The 16,792-nt window shown below is 47.2% G+C and overlaps 1 protein-coding gene across 1 annotated transcript in view; it reads left to right on the plus strand.

Annotated features, from left to right (window-relative positions):
- The first annotated feature begins 7,792 nt into the window (after positions 1-7,792).
- Positions 7,793-16,792, plus strand: part of FAM211A (family with sequence similarity 211, member A) — a 68,615-nt gene continuing 59,615 nt past the window's right edge. The window contains exon 1 of the mRNA XM_006875920.1: positions 7,793-8,044. Coding sequence (XP_006875982.1) covers positions 7,793-8,044 — 252 coding nt within the window. The remainder of the gene's footprint in view (positions 8,045-16,792) is intronic.

Here is a 16,792-nt window from a genome sequence, read left to right on the forward strand (position 1 = left end):
AAAAAAAAGAAAAAGAAAACAAGTATAAATTGCTGCAATTTGATGAACTCGACCTATACTTATGGATGTAGTAGCTCAAAATGCCAACTGAGAAGGAAGAATTCTGCATATACAGGATCAATCTTAAGGGACGAGTAACTTAGACATTGGCTACCTAAAATGGGGGGCTAATAAAGGCATGAAGTGACTGGCATACAAGTTTTCAAGACGGAGTTTAGTTTCAGAGTGTGTGGGAAAAGGTAGAGTCCCCACTGAATAGTTTTAATCTTGTCTAGATAGGTCTTGTGAAAGAAGGGGATAAGATTCTTATGATTCAATCGTGAGTAATTGTTATCATGACTAATTGCGATTGTCACAACCGTAAAGGTAGAAGGTTTGTAACAAAAAGGAGGGAGTAGTTAATCTTACATTTCAGGAATAGAGAACCCTAGGACCATCAAGGGAGAAGAGCATGAGTGGAATATGGGACCCTATCCTGAGAAGCAGCAGCACCAGAGACGGAGGCAGAGATGAGGACATGGAGAGATAGAGCAGTTGAGGACTCTAGACTCATGGAAAGAGAAAGATTGTGTGGTTGTGGCCAGGAAGCAGGCTTGTGCCTGTTAGTTGTTTAAATGATGATATATTCCTAAGTATTTTTGTGTACATCGAAAAAACAAAAACAAACAGAGGGAATACAAGCAAATACTGTTGAATAATGATGCACAGAGGGGACTGTAGTCATAGCAATGAAAGGAAATATGATGAGTAAAACCAATGTTCTCCCATGTAAACTATCACTCAATTCACAATAAAAACTGCCAAAAAAAAAAAGAATAACCTTTAGTAACTCTCTCACGTTTCTTACCTGTTTCTCACTCACTCCTTATCCATTGGAAAGCAACAAACAGTGTTGCCTTTAAGACCTATCTATAGGGAGGAGGGTCAGAGAAAAAGAGGAAGACCCCCAATGAGATGAATTGGCCAAGTGGCAGCATCGATGGACTCAAGCGTGGCAACAGTAGTGAGGTTGGCGCAGGATCGGGCAGTGTTTCATTCTGCTGTGCATAAGGTCACTATGGATTGGTACCAACTCGATGGCACCTAACAACAACAACAATAAGGAAGCAAAATGATAACAGCAACTTGAAAGGCTAGACAAGAACCTTAGAGGGCAGTGAGTTTATGCTAATGAAGGAGGAGCAATTCAGAGAAGGAGGATGAGGATGGTCACACAACTGAAAGAATGTCACCAGTGCCACTAAATTGTACATGTAGAAATGTTGAGTCGGCATATGTTCCGCTGTGTATATTCTCAGTAACATCAACACAATAAACACAGTTATATACTAAGAAAGAAACGGAAATGTGAAAACAAAAAACATGAAATCTAGAGTTAATAAAGATTTCGAGTAGAGCTAAGGAGACGTGGTGATGCAATGGTTAAACACCCAGAGGCTAACAGAAAGGTCAGGGATATAAACCTACCTGGTAGCACGTGGCTGATGAGACCTGGGGGTCTACACCCATAAAGATTACAGCCTGGAACCAAAAGTATCCCTTGAAGTCTTCTTAAAACCAATCAACAGTTAAGCTTAACTAGTTAAAAAACAAACACAAAAAAAGTCTCCTTAAGCATCATGTTCTTTTAAGAACTATCTGTTGTTAAGTGCCAGTTTCCAAGGAGCAGCTGGTGAATTTGAACTGCCCATCTTGCAGTTCAAACTGACCCTGTGGTCTAGTGCATTATCCCACAGCACCACACCAGGGTCCCTAAGAACTATCTATATGGGATCAAATTGACAAAAGCAACCGGAAAGAACCTTAGGGAGCAATGAGTTAGTGGTAATGAGGAGGAACCACTCAGAAAAGGAGGGTGAGAAAGGTTGTACAACTTGAATGTGATCAGTGTCACTGAATTGTATAGGTAGAAATGGTTGAATTGGTGTCTGTTTTACTATGTAAACAACAGCAACAAAAAATATATTTAAAAATAACAAGAAAACATTGTCCGTCACTCCTAATTGCCAGTGACTTCCATGTCAGCAAATCCAACAGGCATCTCAGTGATCTGGTTTATTCCATCATTACATTTAGGTCCCGTCCTGTGTTGAGTTCCTGGCACCAAGCTAACACACTAGAAATGACCCATGTTTTTTTCACTCACACTTACTACAGTGTGTGAGGTACTGCTCCATGGAGTAAGTGCTTATAGGTAATTCCTGCAGTCTGGCATAGGCAAGGAGACTTAAGAAACATCAGGGGGATGCCTAACTTCAGCTGGTGGGAGGCAAAAAACATATGGGAGGGACTGTAAAATGGTCCAACTAGGTAGGGATCTCACGCTCCACTCATGCTCTTCCTTTTTTTCTTTTCTTTTTTAAAGGTTTTATTGTGAATTGAGTGATAGCTTATATGGGAGAACATTGGTTTTGCACCCACCCTCTCATACATATTTTCTTTTATTGTAATGATTACAATGCATCATCATTTAACAATATTTGCTTCTAGTCCTTGTTTTGTTTTTTTTATTACACAAAAACACTCAGGAATACATAATCATTTAAACAACCAAAAGGCACATTCTGCAAGCCTACCTCATGGCTGCCAGCACACAGCCTTTCTCTTTCTATGAGTGTAGAGTCCTCAGCTGCTCACTCTCTCCATGCCATCATCTCTGCCTCTATCTCTGGTGTCACTGTTTCTCTGGTTAGGGTCCCATATTCTGTTCATGCTCTTCTCCCTTGATGGTTCTAGGGTCCTCTGTTCCTGGAATGTAGGGTTAACTACTCCCCCCTTTTTGTTACAAAACTTTTACCTTTACAGTTGTGATAACCACAGTCATGATAACAATTGCTCACTATTCAATCATAAGAATCCTATCCCCATCTCCTTTCAACAGACCCATCTAGACAAGATTTGGATTTCCCAGCCCTGATAACCACTCACCCCATGAGCCAGCAGAAGTCTGATCTATGTATTTGGAATTTGTCTGTCCTGGAAATTGCATGAACTATTCCTTGAAGTAAAATCTCTCTCCTCACCACCCTGCCCATCTCTCTGTTGTTAAGTGTCGCCTAGTTGGTTCTGACTCATAGTGACCCTGTATAGGGTTTCCAAAAAGTGGCTGGTGGGTTTGAACCACAGACCTTACAGTTAGCAGTCCAGTTGCTTGTTCTACAGCACACCAGGACTCCTCTCTCTATACACACACATACACATATATTTTGTGGTTAGGTGATGTTGAGTCAGTTCTGATTCATAGCAACCCTATACACAACAGAACAAAACACTGCCCCGTTGTGCACCTTCCTCACAATCACTAGCCTTGAGCCCATTGTTGCTGCCACGGTGCCTATCCATCCTACTGTGACTGACTTAAGATGAAAACAGTATGCTTATTTCATTCAGCAAAATGTTTTCAGGGTTCATTCATGTATCAGGTTCATTCATGTATCAGGATTTCTCCTTATGGCTGAGCATGAGCCAGCGCATGGAGATACCACAGTTTGCTTCTCCATTCACCTGTTGTTTCAGCTATCTCGGGCTGCTACAACAGAAATTCCACAAGTGGACGGATTTAACGAACAAGCATTTATTCCCTCACAGGGTGTTATTGTTAGGTGCTGTTCCAGTGAGTTTCGACTCCTAGCAACCCTATGTACAACATAACAAAACATTGCCCGGGCCGCACCATCCTCACCACTGCTGCTAAGCTTGAGCACATTGCTGCTAGCAATTTCTATCTCTGGAGGTCTTCCTCTTTTTCACTGACCTTCCACTTTACCAAGCATGATGTCTTTCTCCAGGAACTGGTTCCTCTGATAATATGTCCTAAGTATGACAAATGAAGTCTTGCTATCCTGGCTTCTTAGGAGCATTTTGGTTGTACTTCTTCCAACACAGATTTGTTTGTTCTTCTGGAAGACCATGGTCCTTTTAATATTCTTCTCCAATACCATAACTCAAATGCATCAAATCTTCTATGGTCTTCCTTATTCACTGTCAACTTTCACATGCAGTTGAAAATACTGTGGCTTGACCCAAGCCATGGTATTGCTGTTAAGTGCCATCGGTTGGTTCTGACTCATAGCAACTCTGTATAGGGTTTCCAAGAAGCAGCTGGTGGGTTTGAACTACCAAACTTGTAGTTAGCAGTCCAGTGCTTATCCAATAGCATCACACACACACACACACATATATGTATATCTGTTGTTGTTAAATGCCACTGAATCATTTCAAACTCTATGTGATTTCTGAAGAGTAGCTGGTGGATTTGAACTGCTGACCTTGTGGTTAGTAGTTCAGTGCTTATCCATCACAACTATATATATTTTCCTCCTTTAGAGCCCTGGTGTGGTGCTGCAGGATAAGCACTGGACTACTAACTGCAAGGCCCATGGTTCAAACCCACCAGCTGCTCCCCAGAAACCCTATGTAGAGTTGCTAAGAGTCAGAACTGGTTCAACAGCACTTAACAACAACAGAGAACCCAACTAAGACAAAGGGGATGAAGAAGGATGCTCTAAGTAAAACAACACAAAACACACAAGCAAACCAATAGTAGGAACACAATACAAAATCCACTACTGCATTCATAGGGAAGCATAGTCACTTAGCAGAATGGGGGTGGGGAGGCACTTGGGGATGGGTTCCTGACCTAAACTGACTCTTAATGGTCGAGTCAGCATTCATAAGGAGGTAAAGAACTTCTCAGAAAAATACTGCAGTATGTGTAGAGGCACAAAATATGGCATCTTGGGAAAGTTGTAAGTCAGCTAGAATGTTAACTATCTTGGTTTTCTAGTGTGTTATACCAGAAGCATCATAAGTGGATGGCTTTAAGAACCAGAAATTTATTCTCTCATATTTTAGGAGGCTAGCTAGAAGTCCAAATTCAGCTCCTAAAGAAGACTTTCTCTTTGCTGGTTCTGGGTAAAGGTAGTGGTCTTCTTTCAGCATCTTTAGGCCTTGGGCATCTCCGTACATCCAAACTACCGAAAATCCTGGTCCAATTAAAATTGACATAAAATCTTAACTATCAAAATGACTGAAGTAAAGGACATGAGGACATAATAGCACCTTGGGGACATTAATGTCACACTAATTACTTTGGACAGGACATAACAGGAGTTATTGAAGAAGGGAGTGTGTATGTGTGTGGATTCTTTTAAATGATTGTACCCACTGTTACATGGAAGATGCATTAGACAAGGTGGGGCAAGTTAGAAAGCAAGCTATTGTAATGATCACAGTGGTTGTAGGCTGGGGAAGGTATGAAGTAGTATAGCAACATAACCTTTCAGGTAACACAGACCTTAAGTGTGAATCCCAGTTCTGCCCCTTACTGTGACTTTGGGTAAGTCACCTAATGTCACCAAGATTCCTTTCATCACTTGTGAATTCAGGACAGTAATAAAATCTATCTCACAGAGTTATTGAAGAGATTTCATTGTATAATGTTGTTGTTGTTGTTAAGTGCCGTCGAGTCGGTTCCGACCCATAGCGACCCTGTACAGGGTTTCCGAGGGTGTAAATCTTTACGGGAGTAGAAAGCCTCATCTTTCTCCCGCGGAGTGGCTGGTAGTTTCGAACCGCTGACCCTAAGGTTCACAGCCCGATTCGTAGCCACTACGCTACCAGAGCTCCTTTCATTGTATAATAGTATGATAAATTATTTAATAGTATAAATATATGGACAAAGTACACAGACCAAGATCAAGTAAATGAGCGTTATCATCATTAGCACCTTTAAAAGGATTTGATTGACAAGATGCAGGTGCTGAGAGAAAACCAAGTGCATAATGACCCCAGAGTTTCTAACAGAAAGCAGAGACAGAAGTAAGTAGGGAATGAGGCTTGGAAGATTTTAATCTATTGAGTATGCAGTGCCCACTGTTGGGTCTCTTTCACTCCTACACATCTTGCAGATCCCCCAGCCCACTGACAGAGATTCTCAATTACTCTTGCTGTGCATGCTAAGAATGCAAGGCCCTGGCCACTGTTTACCTGGGCCACTTCTAGATGTTGCATTTGTAGTGAGCTATCTTGAGGGATGTGAGTCTGTCTCCCTCCAGGATAAAGAGCAGGTTTGCTTGCTGCATTCTATTAATGCAGTCGTTTCCCCAAGCTCTTCCTCAGCTATGATCCAAAGTCACTGAAGGCACTAACTACATCCATCTGGATTCATCACTTGCACCTGGGGAACTTAAGAGGCAAGGGGAATGTGCTGACATTTCATGCTGTTTACTGTGCCCTGAGTAATAAAGTCTTTTTTCTATCTCAGACCCAGGAGTCTTCTGTCAGTATCCATGAAATCAGTTACAGGTTAATTTCTTAGCTTATAAATTGGAGGGAGAGACTTGGAATCATCAGTATGTATGTAATGGGTAAAATCAAGAGTCTAAACAGCATTGCCCAGGAAGAGGCCTGGGGCAGCAGCACGTGGGGTAACAGAAACAAGGATGGGGGTAAGAAAAGATAAATGCTCACAGAGGAACTCCAGGTGGAAACCTAGAGAGAGTAAGCAGAGTTTCAGTCAAAAGAGCAAGCAACAGAATCAGATACTGCTTAAAGGTCAAGTAAAATGAAAACAGAGTGGCCACTGAATTTGACAACTAGGTCACTGGCAAGAGGAATTTCACTGAAGTGGTACGGCCAGAGGCCAAACTGTAGTAACCAAGACACAATAAATCTAAGGTATTTCCAAAAAGCTTAGGTGAAAAGGAAAGAGAGAGGTGGGGCGTTAGACACTGGAGGGTGTGAAGCAAATGAAGTTTTCTTTTTAAATAGATGAAAGGGATTTGAGCAGATGATATACTGAGAACAAGCCAAAAACGAAGAGAAAGTGGGTGGCCAGTGGCAATGTGCATGCAGCTGGGCGTACTTTCAGCCTTGCCTCTGCTTTTTTTGTACCAGAATTGCCCCCAAGGATCTCTTTGGAGTGCTTTGTGAGTGACTGAGATCCAGGAAAAACAGCAGTTCTTAGCATCTTTACAGTCCAGACCCTTTGAAAGACTGATGAAGTGACAGATTCTTTCCACAAGAGGGTTAAGCATACAACACACAACCCTACACCCAGTGTCTACAGTCAGCGCCAACCACCACGGCCCTCCCAGCGGCCAGGTCTCAGGGGAATGTGTAAAAGAGGCTAGGAGATGCCGGTTAAAAAGGCAGCTCCCCCGTCCCTCTACTAGCAGAGAGTCTCAGTTACTCAGTTTGGGGCAAAGTATGGGAGTCGGCAGGCATTTGTATCTGGCGTCTGAGATGAATTAGATGGTGACCCTCAGAGGAGGCGAACCTGAGAAAATCATTCGAATGTCCCCATCTCTTCCCGCGCACCCGACACCTCCCTTCACCACTTGGTGCGCTACCCTGGAGCATCTGGGCAACAGGGGTGTGGGGGGACCAACAGCTGCGGTGCCTGGGGCCTACCCGCCTCCTTAGGGAGGCGCAGTGCGGCCGACAGGGGGCGAACGCCAGTGAGTCGCAGGGAGGGGCGCCGGCGGGGCCAGCCGGGAGCTGGCGGCGGGAAGAGAGGGGCGGGAGGGAGCAAGGAGGCGCGGGGGCGGGCCGGGAACGGGCGGGGCGGCGGGCTTGCGGCGAGCGCCAGGGAGCGCGCCTGAGCTCGAGGAGGGAGGAGCGAAGGGAGCGCGCGGCCACCCTCTCCCGCCCTCGCGCCGCCCGCGCGCAACAGTTCCCCCAAAGTTGCCGCCCGGGAGGCGCGTGCGTCCTAGCGGCCGCGTGGCGTGGAGCTGGCGGGGTTTGCTCCCTAGCGGCCGGCAAGCCTCGGCCCGGAGGCGGCGGCAGCGGTATGGGCACTCGGCAGACTAAGGGCAGCCTAGCAGAAAGAACAAGCCCCGGCGCAGCGCCCGGCCCCCGCCGCGAACGACCCGACTTCTGGGCGTCGCTGCTGCTGCGAGCTGGGGACAAGGCAGGGCGTGGGGGCGCCGGCGCAGGGCTGCCCCCCTACCACCGGCGCGTCGGCATGGTTCAGGAGCTGCTGCGGATGGTGCGCCAGGGCCGGCGGGAAGAAGCGGGGACACTGCTGCAGCACCTGCGCCAGGTGAGCCGGGAAGGGAATACCAGGGGCGCGCCAGCCGGAAGCGCCCCGCCCCTTCAGGGGAGGCCGTGGAGCGGCAAAGGGCACCGCCCAGGACCCCTCCCGCTGGGATGGAGCCCATTCTGGCTGCAGGTGCCTTGGCGCTCCCGCTGAATTTGAGGCCTCAAGACAGGGCAGAGGAAGGCTGGCCTGAGCGTGGCCTGGTGAGAGGGACCTGTTGGAATAATATCCCCGATTCTGCCCTCCGCAGGCTGAGGAGATTGAGGCCCTGGGAATGGGAGGACTGCAGGGATGGATGCCTGATCTGTACTAAGGCGGTTCTCTTCCTCTAGCCACTCGAGCTCATTCCCTGCCAAGGGTCCTCAAATCCTCCACTTCCCCACCGCCTCGCAGAGCGCACCTTCCCCTGGGGTGTCCAAGGGTACAGCTTTGGGGCTGGTAGAATGCCAGTCTCAGCCGGATCACTCCTGAGAGGGATCCTGGATTGTGATTGGAGAAGAGGCCCTCTACCTCCCCAGAGTAACTTTCACAGCCCCCAGCCACAAGCCCCTGCTGAGATTAGTGGTGAGAGAGAAGCTGAATTTGGTTTCCTGTGTGACATCTGTGACCCCGGGCCTGCAGGGATTTCAGGAGGCTGCAAGCAAGCACTTTCACTTGGGTCGGTTCTGCCTCACTGGTTAGAAACTGACTTGGAAGATCTGACTTCAACCCCTGGGCTGCTGCCCTCATCCTTCCTTGGCTTCTTTTCCTTTATGGCTTTCTTAAGGAGGAGTTGTGACCAAACCAAGAAACCAAACCCATTGTCAATAAGTCAATTGTGATTCATGACTATCTTATGTGTTACAAGAGGACTGCTCCTGGGAGTTTTCTTGGCTGTAATTGTTATGGAAACAGATCAGATTGCCAGGCCTTTCTTCTGTGGTTCTGCTGGTTGGGTTCAAACCACCAACCTTGAAGTTAGTAACTGAACACAAGTTGTGCCACCCAGGGACTTTCGGAGGGAGGCAAGAGGGTGCAAAAAAGCTGCCTTCCACCCATCACCAAACAAGTTGTCTTGACTTTGGGAGATAGCCAAATTCAAACCAAAAGTCTGTACTGTCGATTTCTACAGGGCAGAGCAGAACTACCCCAAAAGATTTCCAAGGCTGTAAATACTTACGGAAGCAGACGGCGACATCTTTCTCTAGAGGAGCTCCAGTTAGTGGCTGAGCATTTAACTACTACTGTGCCTCCAAGAATCAGTTCTTGCTAGATTTGATAAGTAGAGTTGACTGTGGGTTTGTGGAGAGGGAATCTCAGCCCACCATTCTGAAGTTTTCTCATCATTGATGAAAGAGGTTAGAAGAGCACCTTCCCTGGGGAACATTTAGGAATCTCTCCTGAATTCTGTTGCCCCCAACCCCGCCCAGCTCTACCGCTGGTGCTGCTGTTACCCTGGAGTATGTGTTCCCAAGGTATGTGCCCTGCAAAGAGAGAGAGAGGGAAGCAGGGACAGGGAGAAAGGAGGGACTTCTGCTGTTGTTCCAAACAACATCCAAATGATGCCTAAGACACTGATGGAGCCTCAGGTGCCTTTCACTGAATTGAGTCATCAAAGACAAGTGACACAACTTGGTTGTTAAGTGTCGTTGAGTCAGTTCCAATTCTTAGCTACCCTGTCTAGGGTTTCCAAGGAGCGCCTAGTGAGTTTGAACCACCAAGCTTGCTGTTAGCAATCCAGTGTTTTATCCTACAGTGTCATACCAGCCACGGCCATGTGTAATTTCTGTGTCTTTTCAAAATTGGAAACGGACGTATGGCCTCTATAGTAACTCTGCCTTTCAGACAGAATAATGGATTTTCCAGACCTTCATATCCCATTTGCATACTAGGCATTCCAGACAGTAAGAAGGTTTTACTGTCCACAGCACTGGGGGCTACCCTCAGGGGCTGACTAATGGGAGAACAGGAGAAGCCCTTCTTGGAGGTAGAAGCATTTGGGTGGTATCTGCAGCAAGATGCTGTACTTGGAGTTGGCAGGCACCTTGGGCACCATGATCCCTCTAGGGACGATTGGGATTCCACACCAAGGGAAAGCTGGGCTTCTTTCTGCTCTTCAGAAGAGTCCAGAAGACCCAGTGGTTTCCTTCAAGGTTTGTCTGCCCGTCAGTCTGGTTGGGGTTCCGCTACCTTCCTTAGTGGCAGGACTGGGAGGACTGAATGCAATCATGACTCCCCCCCTGTGAAAACAGAAGAATAACTTGCCCTCTGGTTCCAGGCATGTGCTGTGTTCTGTTGATCTCACTAGCTGATGGCTGAGTGCTGTGGCCCTCTCTCATGGGGCGGGGCCTGCAGACCTTCTCTGTATGGCCTGGGCCTCTCCAAGAAATGGTCATGAGCCTGGAGCAGTATGGGAAGGGAGCACAGGCTGTCCAATTGTACATGAGAAGCAGGAGGTGGTTTTCTAGGACCTAGAGGTGTTCTGGAGGACTGTTAGCTGGCTTTCCTGTGCACTGACGTGGCTCCTTCTCCCGTTTCCTCTTCTGGTTTGGAGGCGGCGTGTTCAAAAAGAGCAAGAGCACTCACTGAGATGTGCAAACACCCCAGGGCCTCACAGGGGGCCAGGTCAAAGGCAGTTCCTTCTCCAGCAACATAGGAGACAAAGCTTGGGACATACACAGTATGTGGAACTTGCTGTCCTGTTGGAATATGGTCCAGGGCCTTCAGGGCAGGTGTTGGTGAACAGAAGAGGTGTAACAGTCTCATTCCCATTTGCCTAGCGTTATCATCTATGCTTGATAATGTGGTTTGGCCAGGACCAGATGAAGGCCTGTAAGGGGGAGGGCCCCAAACACTAATAATACGTGGTATGCCCTCCTCTGCTAACTTTTATGTAAGCTTTATCCATGGTGGTAGTGGTTATGTGCTGTGAAGTCAGTTCCAACTCATAGTGACATTGATTAGGGTTTCCGAGGCTGTAAATCTTTATGGGAGCAGAAAGCCTCCGCTTTCTGCTGCAGAATGACTGGTAGATTCTGGCCGCTGACCTTGCAGTTAACAGCTCAAGTCAGAACCCACTACACTACCAGAGTGTCTTGAATTTTATGTATATTGCTGTTAAGTGCCGTTGAGTTGGTTCCAACTTATAGTAACCCCCATAAAGGGTTTTCAAGGAGCGGCTGGTGGAATTGAACCACCAACCTAGTGATTCAAACCGACAATGCATATATGTGTGTGTGTCTTAGCTATCCATGATGTTGTTTCTTTTAAGTGCAATTGTATTACTGATTAAATAAAATTTTTAGTAGATGCAGGGCACTAAGATTTTTTTTTTTTTTACCGTATACCACATTTCCTGCAAAAAGAATATTCCACATGTTCAACACCAAAGAGAAGATGAGTCCATGAGCTTAGTTCTTACAACAAACAAAAGTAAAATTCTGTTGATCACCAGCTTTGCTTGAATGTTGCCCGTATTTCAAATTTAATGTTTGTTTTGTAATAAATGCTGTAATTATAAATGAACAAATGAAAACATGTCATAATGAAAAATGATCAGAAAACAAGTATTACAACAAATTACCATAGGTTATTTTTAGATAGTTAGACTCAACACCCTACTCTCATCTCTTGTTTATTAGAAAGCAGTAGTATATTCCTAAGAGACCCACCATGATAAGGAGTTTCAGGTATGCCAGAGGGAACCCTAGGATGTCAACCAAGATACTGAGGTGGTAGGGGCCTGGTAGCTTAAACATCCTTACACATCGGCACCCTTGTGGCACTGAAGGAACTTTATTTCTGACCAGCATGGTCACACACAGTGGAGCTGGATCAATTTCATTTAGTGTCCTGCCAGTTCCTTTCCACTGTGGTGTTTGCTTTTTCTTGTGTCCTGTCCACGTGTTATCTATGAGTTTTTGCTTTGAACAACTTTTGCTTCTGTTTTATTGATATCCTAAGCATATGCTTACCTTTCTTATTGAATAATCTGTCCCTGACTTGGGTTGTTAGATATGTGTATGCCCAGAAACACCAGGCTCATGGGGACCTGTGAGACCCTTGTCCAATTGTTTTTAATCTCCTCAAGTCCTGGAGTTATTTGAGGATCTGAAAGAGTCACAAACAGTCTTTCCAGAAAAATTCGCTGATTCATAGACCACCTTCTTGAGACCTGACTTTGAGACCTCTCTTCCAATCTGATCTGCCCCTCTCCCCACTGCTGTGCGATTTTATAAAGGTTTGGGATATGAAAACGGAAGGATTGCAGCAGCTGTTGGCACTTTTGAATGCCCTCTTTCCCCTCTAAGGTGTGTGTGGGGGGGGGGGGGGGGCGGTGTTCTGACTGGAGACTGCACTTGCTCATCACTTGTTAGCTAGGTATGAGGAGGCCTTCCTTAACACAAATGCTCCTGAACTGGCCAGGGGTTCCGGCCACACTCCAGGAAGCTGGCTAAAGGAACATGGAGCAGTACCCTCCCTGTTGGTGGTGGTTATGTGCCATATAGTCGGTTCTGACGCTGGTGTGGCGCTGATTCGATGGCACTGTGGGGTACAGCACTGGACCGCAAGGTCGGTTTGAACTACAAGGTTGGTGGTTCAAACTCATCAGATGATCCTTGGAGACCCTATTCAGGGTTGCTATGAGTCAGAAGCAACTCCACAGCACTTAACAACATAGGGTTTCCAAGGCTGTAAATCTTTATGGGAACAAACAGCCTCATCTTTATTCCACAGAATCGCTGGTAGTGTCAAACTGCTGACTGTGAGATTAGCAGCCTGACTCATAACCGTTTTACTACCAGAGCTCCTTATCCTTCCGGCTAGAGGCTGGGTAATAAAAGAGCTTGGGACTAAGGGTCAGTTTGGGGCAGGTTGGCTTCCAGTCCTGTCTACTTCTGTGATCTTGAACCCTGTACATAACCTCTTTCAGTTGTGTTTGCTCACTTCCCAAAGAGGGGACTGGTATAGTGGCAGGGCAGATGGTCTAAGTCTGTGACATTGCATTGGCTCTGCAAATCTAGACCCATTCTCACAGCCACAACAGGAGAATCTGGCCTACTTTGTGAATCTAGCCAAGCTATAGGCGAGGTCTTGGTGTCCTTTCGAGGCTGGACCCAAGATGTTTTTTAATTCTGCCTACCTATCTGGAGCTCTGTGGTTTAATGCGCCAGATTGCAAAGCCATTATTTGAACTGCAAGGTCGGCAGTTCAAGTTCACCAGCTGCTCCTCGGAGCATATACATGGTCGCTGTGGGTCGGAACCAACTCAACAGTACTTCACAACAACAACAAACCTGGAGCTCAGTGGAAATTTAGAAACAGTCTGGAGTAGGCTCACAGGGATGAGAGAGGGCAACTTTGGATAGAAGATGCTCCTTCTCCCTGTGCCCTATCCCTTCCAGGTGTTTTTCTCCAAGCCTCTGGCTCAGTAAGAGTTGACCTTCTGTCATGGGGAAAGGGCGGATGCTGGGTGACTTGGAGGGTGTGGTGTCATCTGTGAGTCCCAGAAACTCCAGACAGATAGTCACCTTCATAGAACCATAAAACAGAGTCAGTTACACCCTGCTGAGAGGCTCAGCCCTCCTGTTCCCAGAGGGTCTCAAGGAGTTGGGTTATTTGCATTCAACATAGTGCAGCCCTTAGGGCAAAGCTGGTCCTGGCTTGGCCTGGGCAGTCCCCTATGGCCAAGGTGTCAGGACTGGCTCCATTTCTACACCTGGGAACCTGAGCCACCCTGGGCCTAGGGCCACTTGCCTCCTAATATGGATTGAATGGTGTTTCCCCAGAATATGTGTTGTTTACCTTCACTTAACCCATTTGGAAATGGATTGGGGGATTATGTTAATGAGACGGTGTTAGTGTAGGGTGTGTTTTAAATCACAGATAAGCACACAAGAGAATACAATGTAGGGGGGAAGGTCAATGTCAAGGACTTTAGGAGTAGACTTTGAAGAGACACATGGACTTTTCCCCAGAGCAGAGAGAGAGTGAACACCCTGAATTCACACTTCAGCCCTCCCAAATGAAGTCCTGGTGTGGCGCTGAGGGTTAATGTGCTGTACTGCAAAGTCAGTTTGAACCTCAAGGTTGGTGGTTCAAGCTCACCAGCCCCTCCTTGGAAACCCTATTCAGGGTAGCTGTGGGTCGGAACTGACTCGAGGGCACTTAACAACAACAACTCCTAAACTGTAAATAAAGAATCTCTGTTCATTAAAACCACCTACTTATGGCCCTTCGGTTATAGCTGCACGAGATCACTAAGGCAGCACTCCTAAAGGGGACTGGACCATGGAATCAGCTCCTGGAGGCTTCCTGGAAACCGGACTAGGCAGGTCTTTCCCTCCTAAAGACACAAGGATGAGCACAGTGACCTTTGAAGGTCGCCTTGTTTCTCCCTGTATCCCTCTTGAGGAGTCCTGGTGTGGTCCTGCAGATTAATGCTCTGGACTGCAACGTTCCTTTGAACCACAAGGTCGGTGGTTCAAGTTCACCAGCCGCTCCTTGGAAACCGTATACAGGGTCGCTCTAGGTCAGAACCAACTCCACGCACGGCACTTAACATCCTGCCTCTTGAAGGACTCCTGGTGTGGTGTATAGGATCAGCACTGGACTGCAAACCACAAGGTTGGTTGTTCAAACCCACCAGCTGCTCCTCAGACACTCACTATGCAGGGTTGCTATGAGTTGAAAACAATTCAACTGCACTTAACAACAACAACCATCCCTCTTGAGAAAAATCTCTGTAGGCATGCAGGCCAGTTCCTGCAGTTCCATAGTCTTTCTTCCTCTGCCTGGAATGTTGTTGTTGTTATGTGCCATCGAGTCGGTTCCGACCCATAGCGACCCTGTATAGGATTTCCGAGGGTGTAAATCTTTACGGGAGTAGAAAGCCTCATCTTTCTCCCGCGGAGCAGCTGGTAGTTTCGAACCACTGACCTTAAGGTTCGCAGCCCAATTCGTAACCACTACGCTACCAGAGCTGCCTGGAATACATGTCCTTATTTTCACTGATGTTCTTCCTTTTCCAAGTCCACCTTCCCAGGCTTTGTCAGCCACAGGGTTCCTCCTTGGCTCAGAGCCACTTGTCATTTTCCAGTTCTGCTGCACTGGTGGTGGTGTTTATGGGCTGTGGAGTTGGTTCCGACTCATAGCGACCCTGCACAGGGTTTCCGAGGCTGTAAATCTTTACTGGAGCAGAAGGCCTCATCTTTCTCCCGCGGAACAGCTGGTAGTTTTGAACTTCTGACCTTGAGGTTAGCAGCCCAACTCGTAACCACTATGCTACCAGAGTTCTGCTGCACTGTTGTTGTTGTTGTTGTTAGGCACCATCGAGTCGGTACCGACTCATAGCAACTTTATGCACAGTAGAACGAAACACTGCCCGATCCTGGGCCAACCTCAATACTGTTGTCACGCTTAAGTCCATCAATGCTGCCACTGTGCCAATCCATCTCATTGTGGGATCTTCCTCTTTTTCTCTGGCCCTCCACTTCACCAAACATGCTATCCTTCTCCAGCGACTGGTCCCACCTGACAATATGTCTAAAGTATGAGAGATGAAGTTTGGCCATATTGGCCTTTAAGGAGCACTCTGGCTGCACTTCTTCCAACACAGATCTCTTGGCTCTTTTTGCACAAGGTGGCATTTAATCTTCACCACACAACTGTGTTCCTTGATGTGCTTTTTGTTTGTCTGCTGAGTCATACTCCACATGAGGGTGGAGACCCTGCTGTCACCATTGGCCCTGGTATAATGCTGAAAACCCGTAGGCGTGGGACATCCCTCAGTAAGTGTGTGTGCTGTGAGTGGCCACTGTCCTGGGGTGTCCTAAGGAGACTGTGGATTCCCCAGCTGATGGAGCAAGATCTGGGGCATATTTACCCGACTCAATGCAGTTAGGACATCTGGGGCATGGTTTCCCATGTGACAGGATTTCTGGGAGCTCTGTGATGTCCGTGGGGCTCTGCCGTTCCTGGCAACTTGCCAGGCGTTCTTGGAGAGAGGAGTGGTGTGATACTCAGCCTCCAGGGCACTATGGAGGTCTCATCGGGCAGGTACTGTCAGGGCCTCTGCAGAGGTGGCTAGAGGAAGAGGAGAGTCTGGTGGAAAGCTCGGCCTACGCATTCCTGCTCTGCTTCTGGTGCTTAAGCACGTCTGCCCCATCCACAAAGACAACCCTCCTTTTGAAAATCCGCAGCTTTCTGACTAGGCTCAGTCCAGGCATTGCCAGTGCTAGAGAATCAGGATTCCAATAATGTCAGTGTCTGCTTTGCTGGTTTCCATGGCTTCCAGAGTAACTGGCGAGAGACGCAGCAGCCTCTGTAGGGCCAGATGTGACCTCAGGGCTGCACCAGCCGTCCTGACTTCAGAGACTGGGAGGATGGGCTGGGGTCCTTCTTTCTGCAAAGTGTATCCGCCCTCCTCAGAGATGACCATAAATGACCTCCTGTCTCACCAGGATTCCTGAACTCTCCTGGCTCTGCCCCTTCCTCATTGTCATTTCCATGTGTACTTTCTAGGGCAGGGACCGTAAATCGTGGAACTGGTACACGATTTTCAGGAAATCCTTAGCAAATGGATTTGAAACTTCTCAGCACACAACTCCTTCCAGGCTGTAGCTCTTGATGGGCTCTCAGGAGCCAATGCAGTTTCTGCTGCAAGCCAACCGAGTTCAAAACCACCAGCTGCTCCTCAGAAACCCTGTATGGGGTTACTATGAGTCGGAACCAATTGACAGCACTTAACAACAACAATGTGTGTGTGTGTGT

The sequence above is a fragment of the Chrysochloris asiatica genome, unplaced genomic scaffold (assembly GCF_000296735.1).
Source record: "Chrysochloris asiatica unplaced genomic scaffold, ChrAsi1.0 scaffold00346, whole genome shotgun sequence".
NCBI classification, from domain to species: domain Eukaryota; kingdom Metazoa; phylum Chordata; class Mammalia; order Afrosoricida; family Chrysochloridae; genus Chrysochloris; species Chrysochloris asiatica.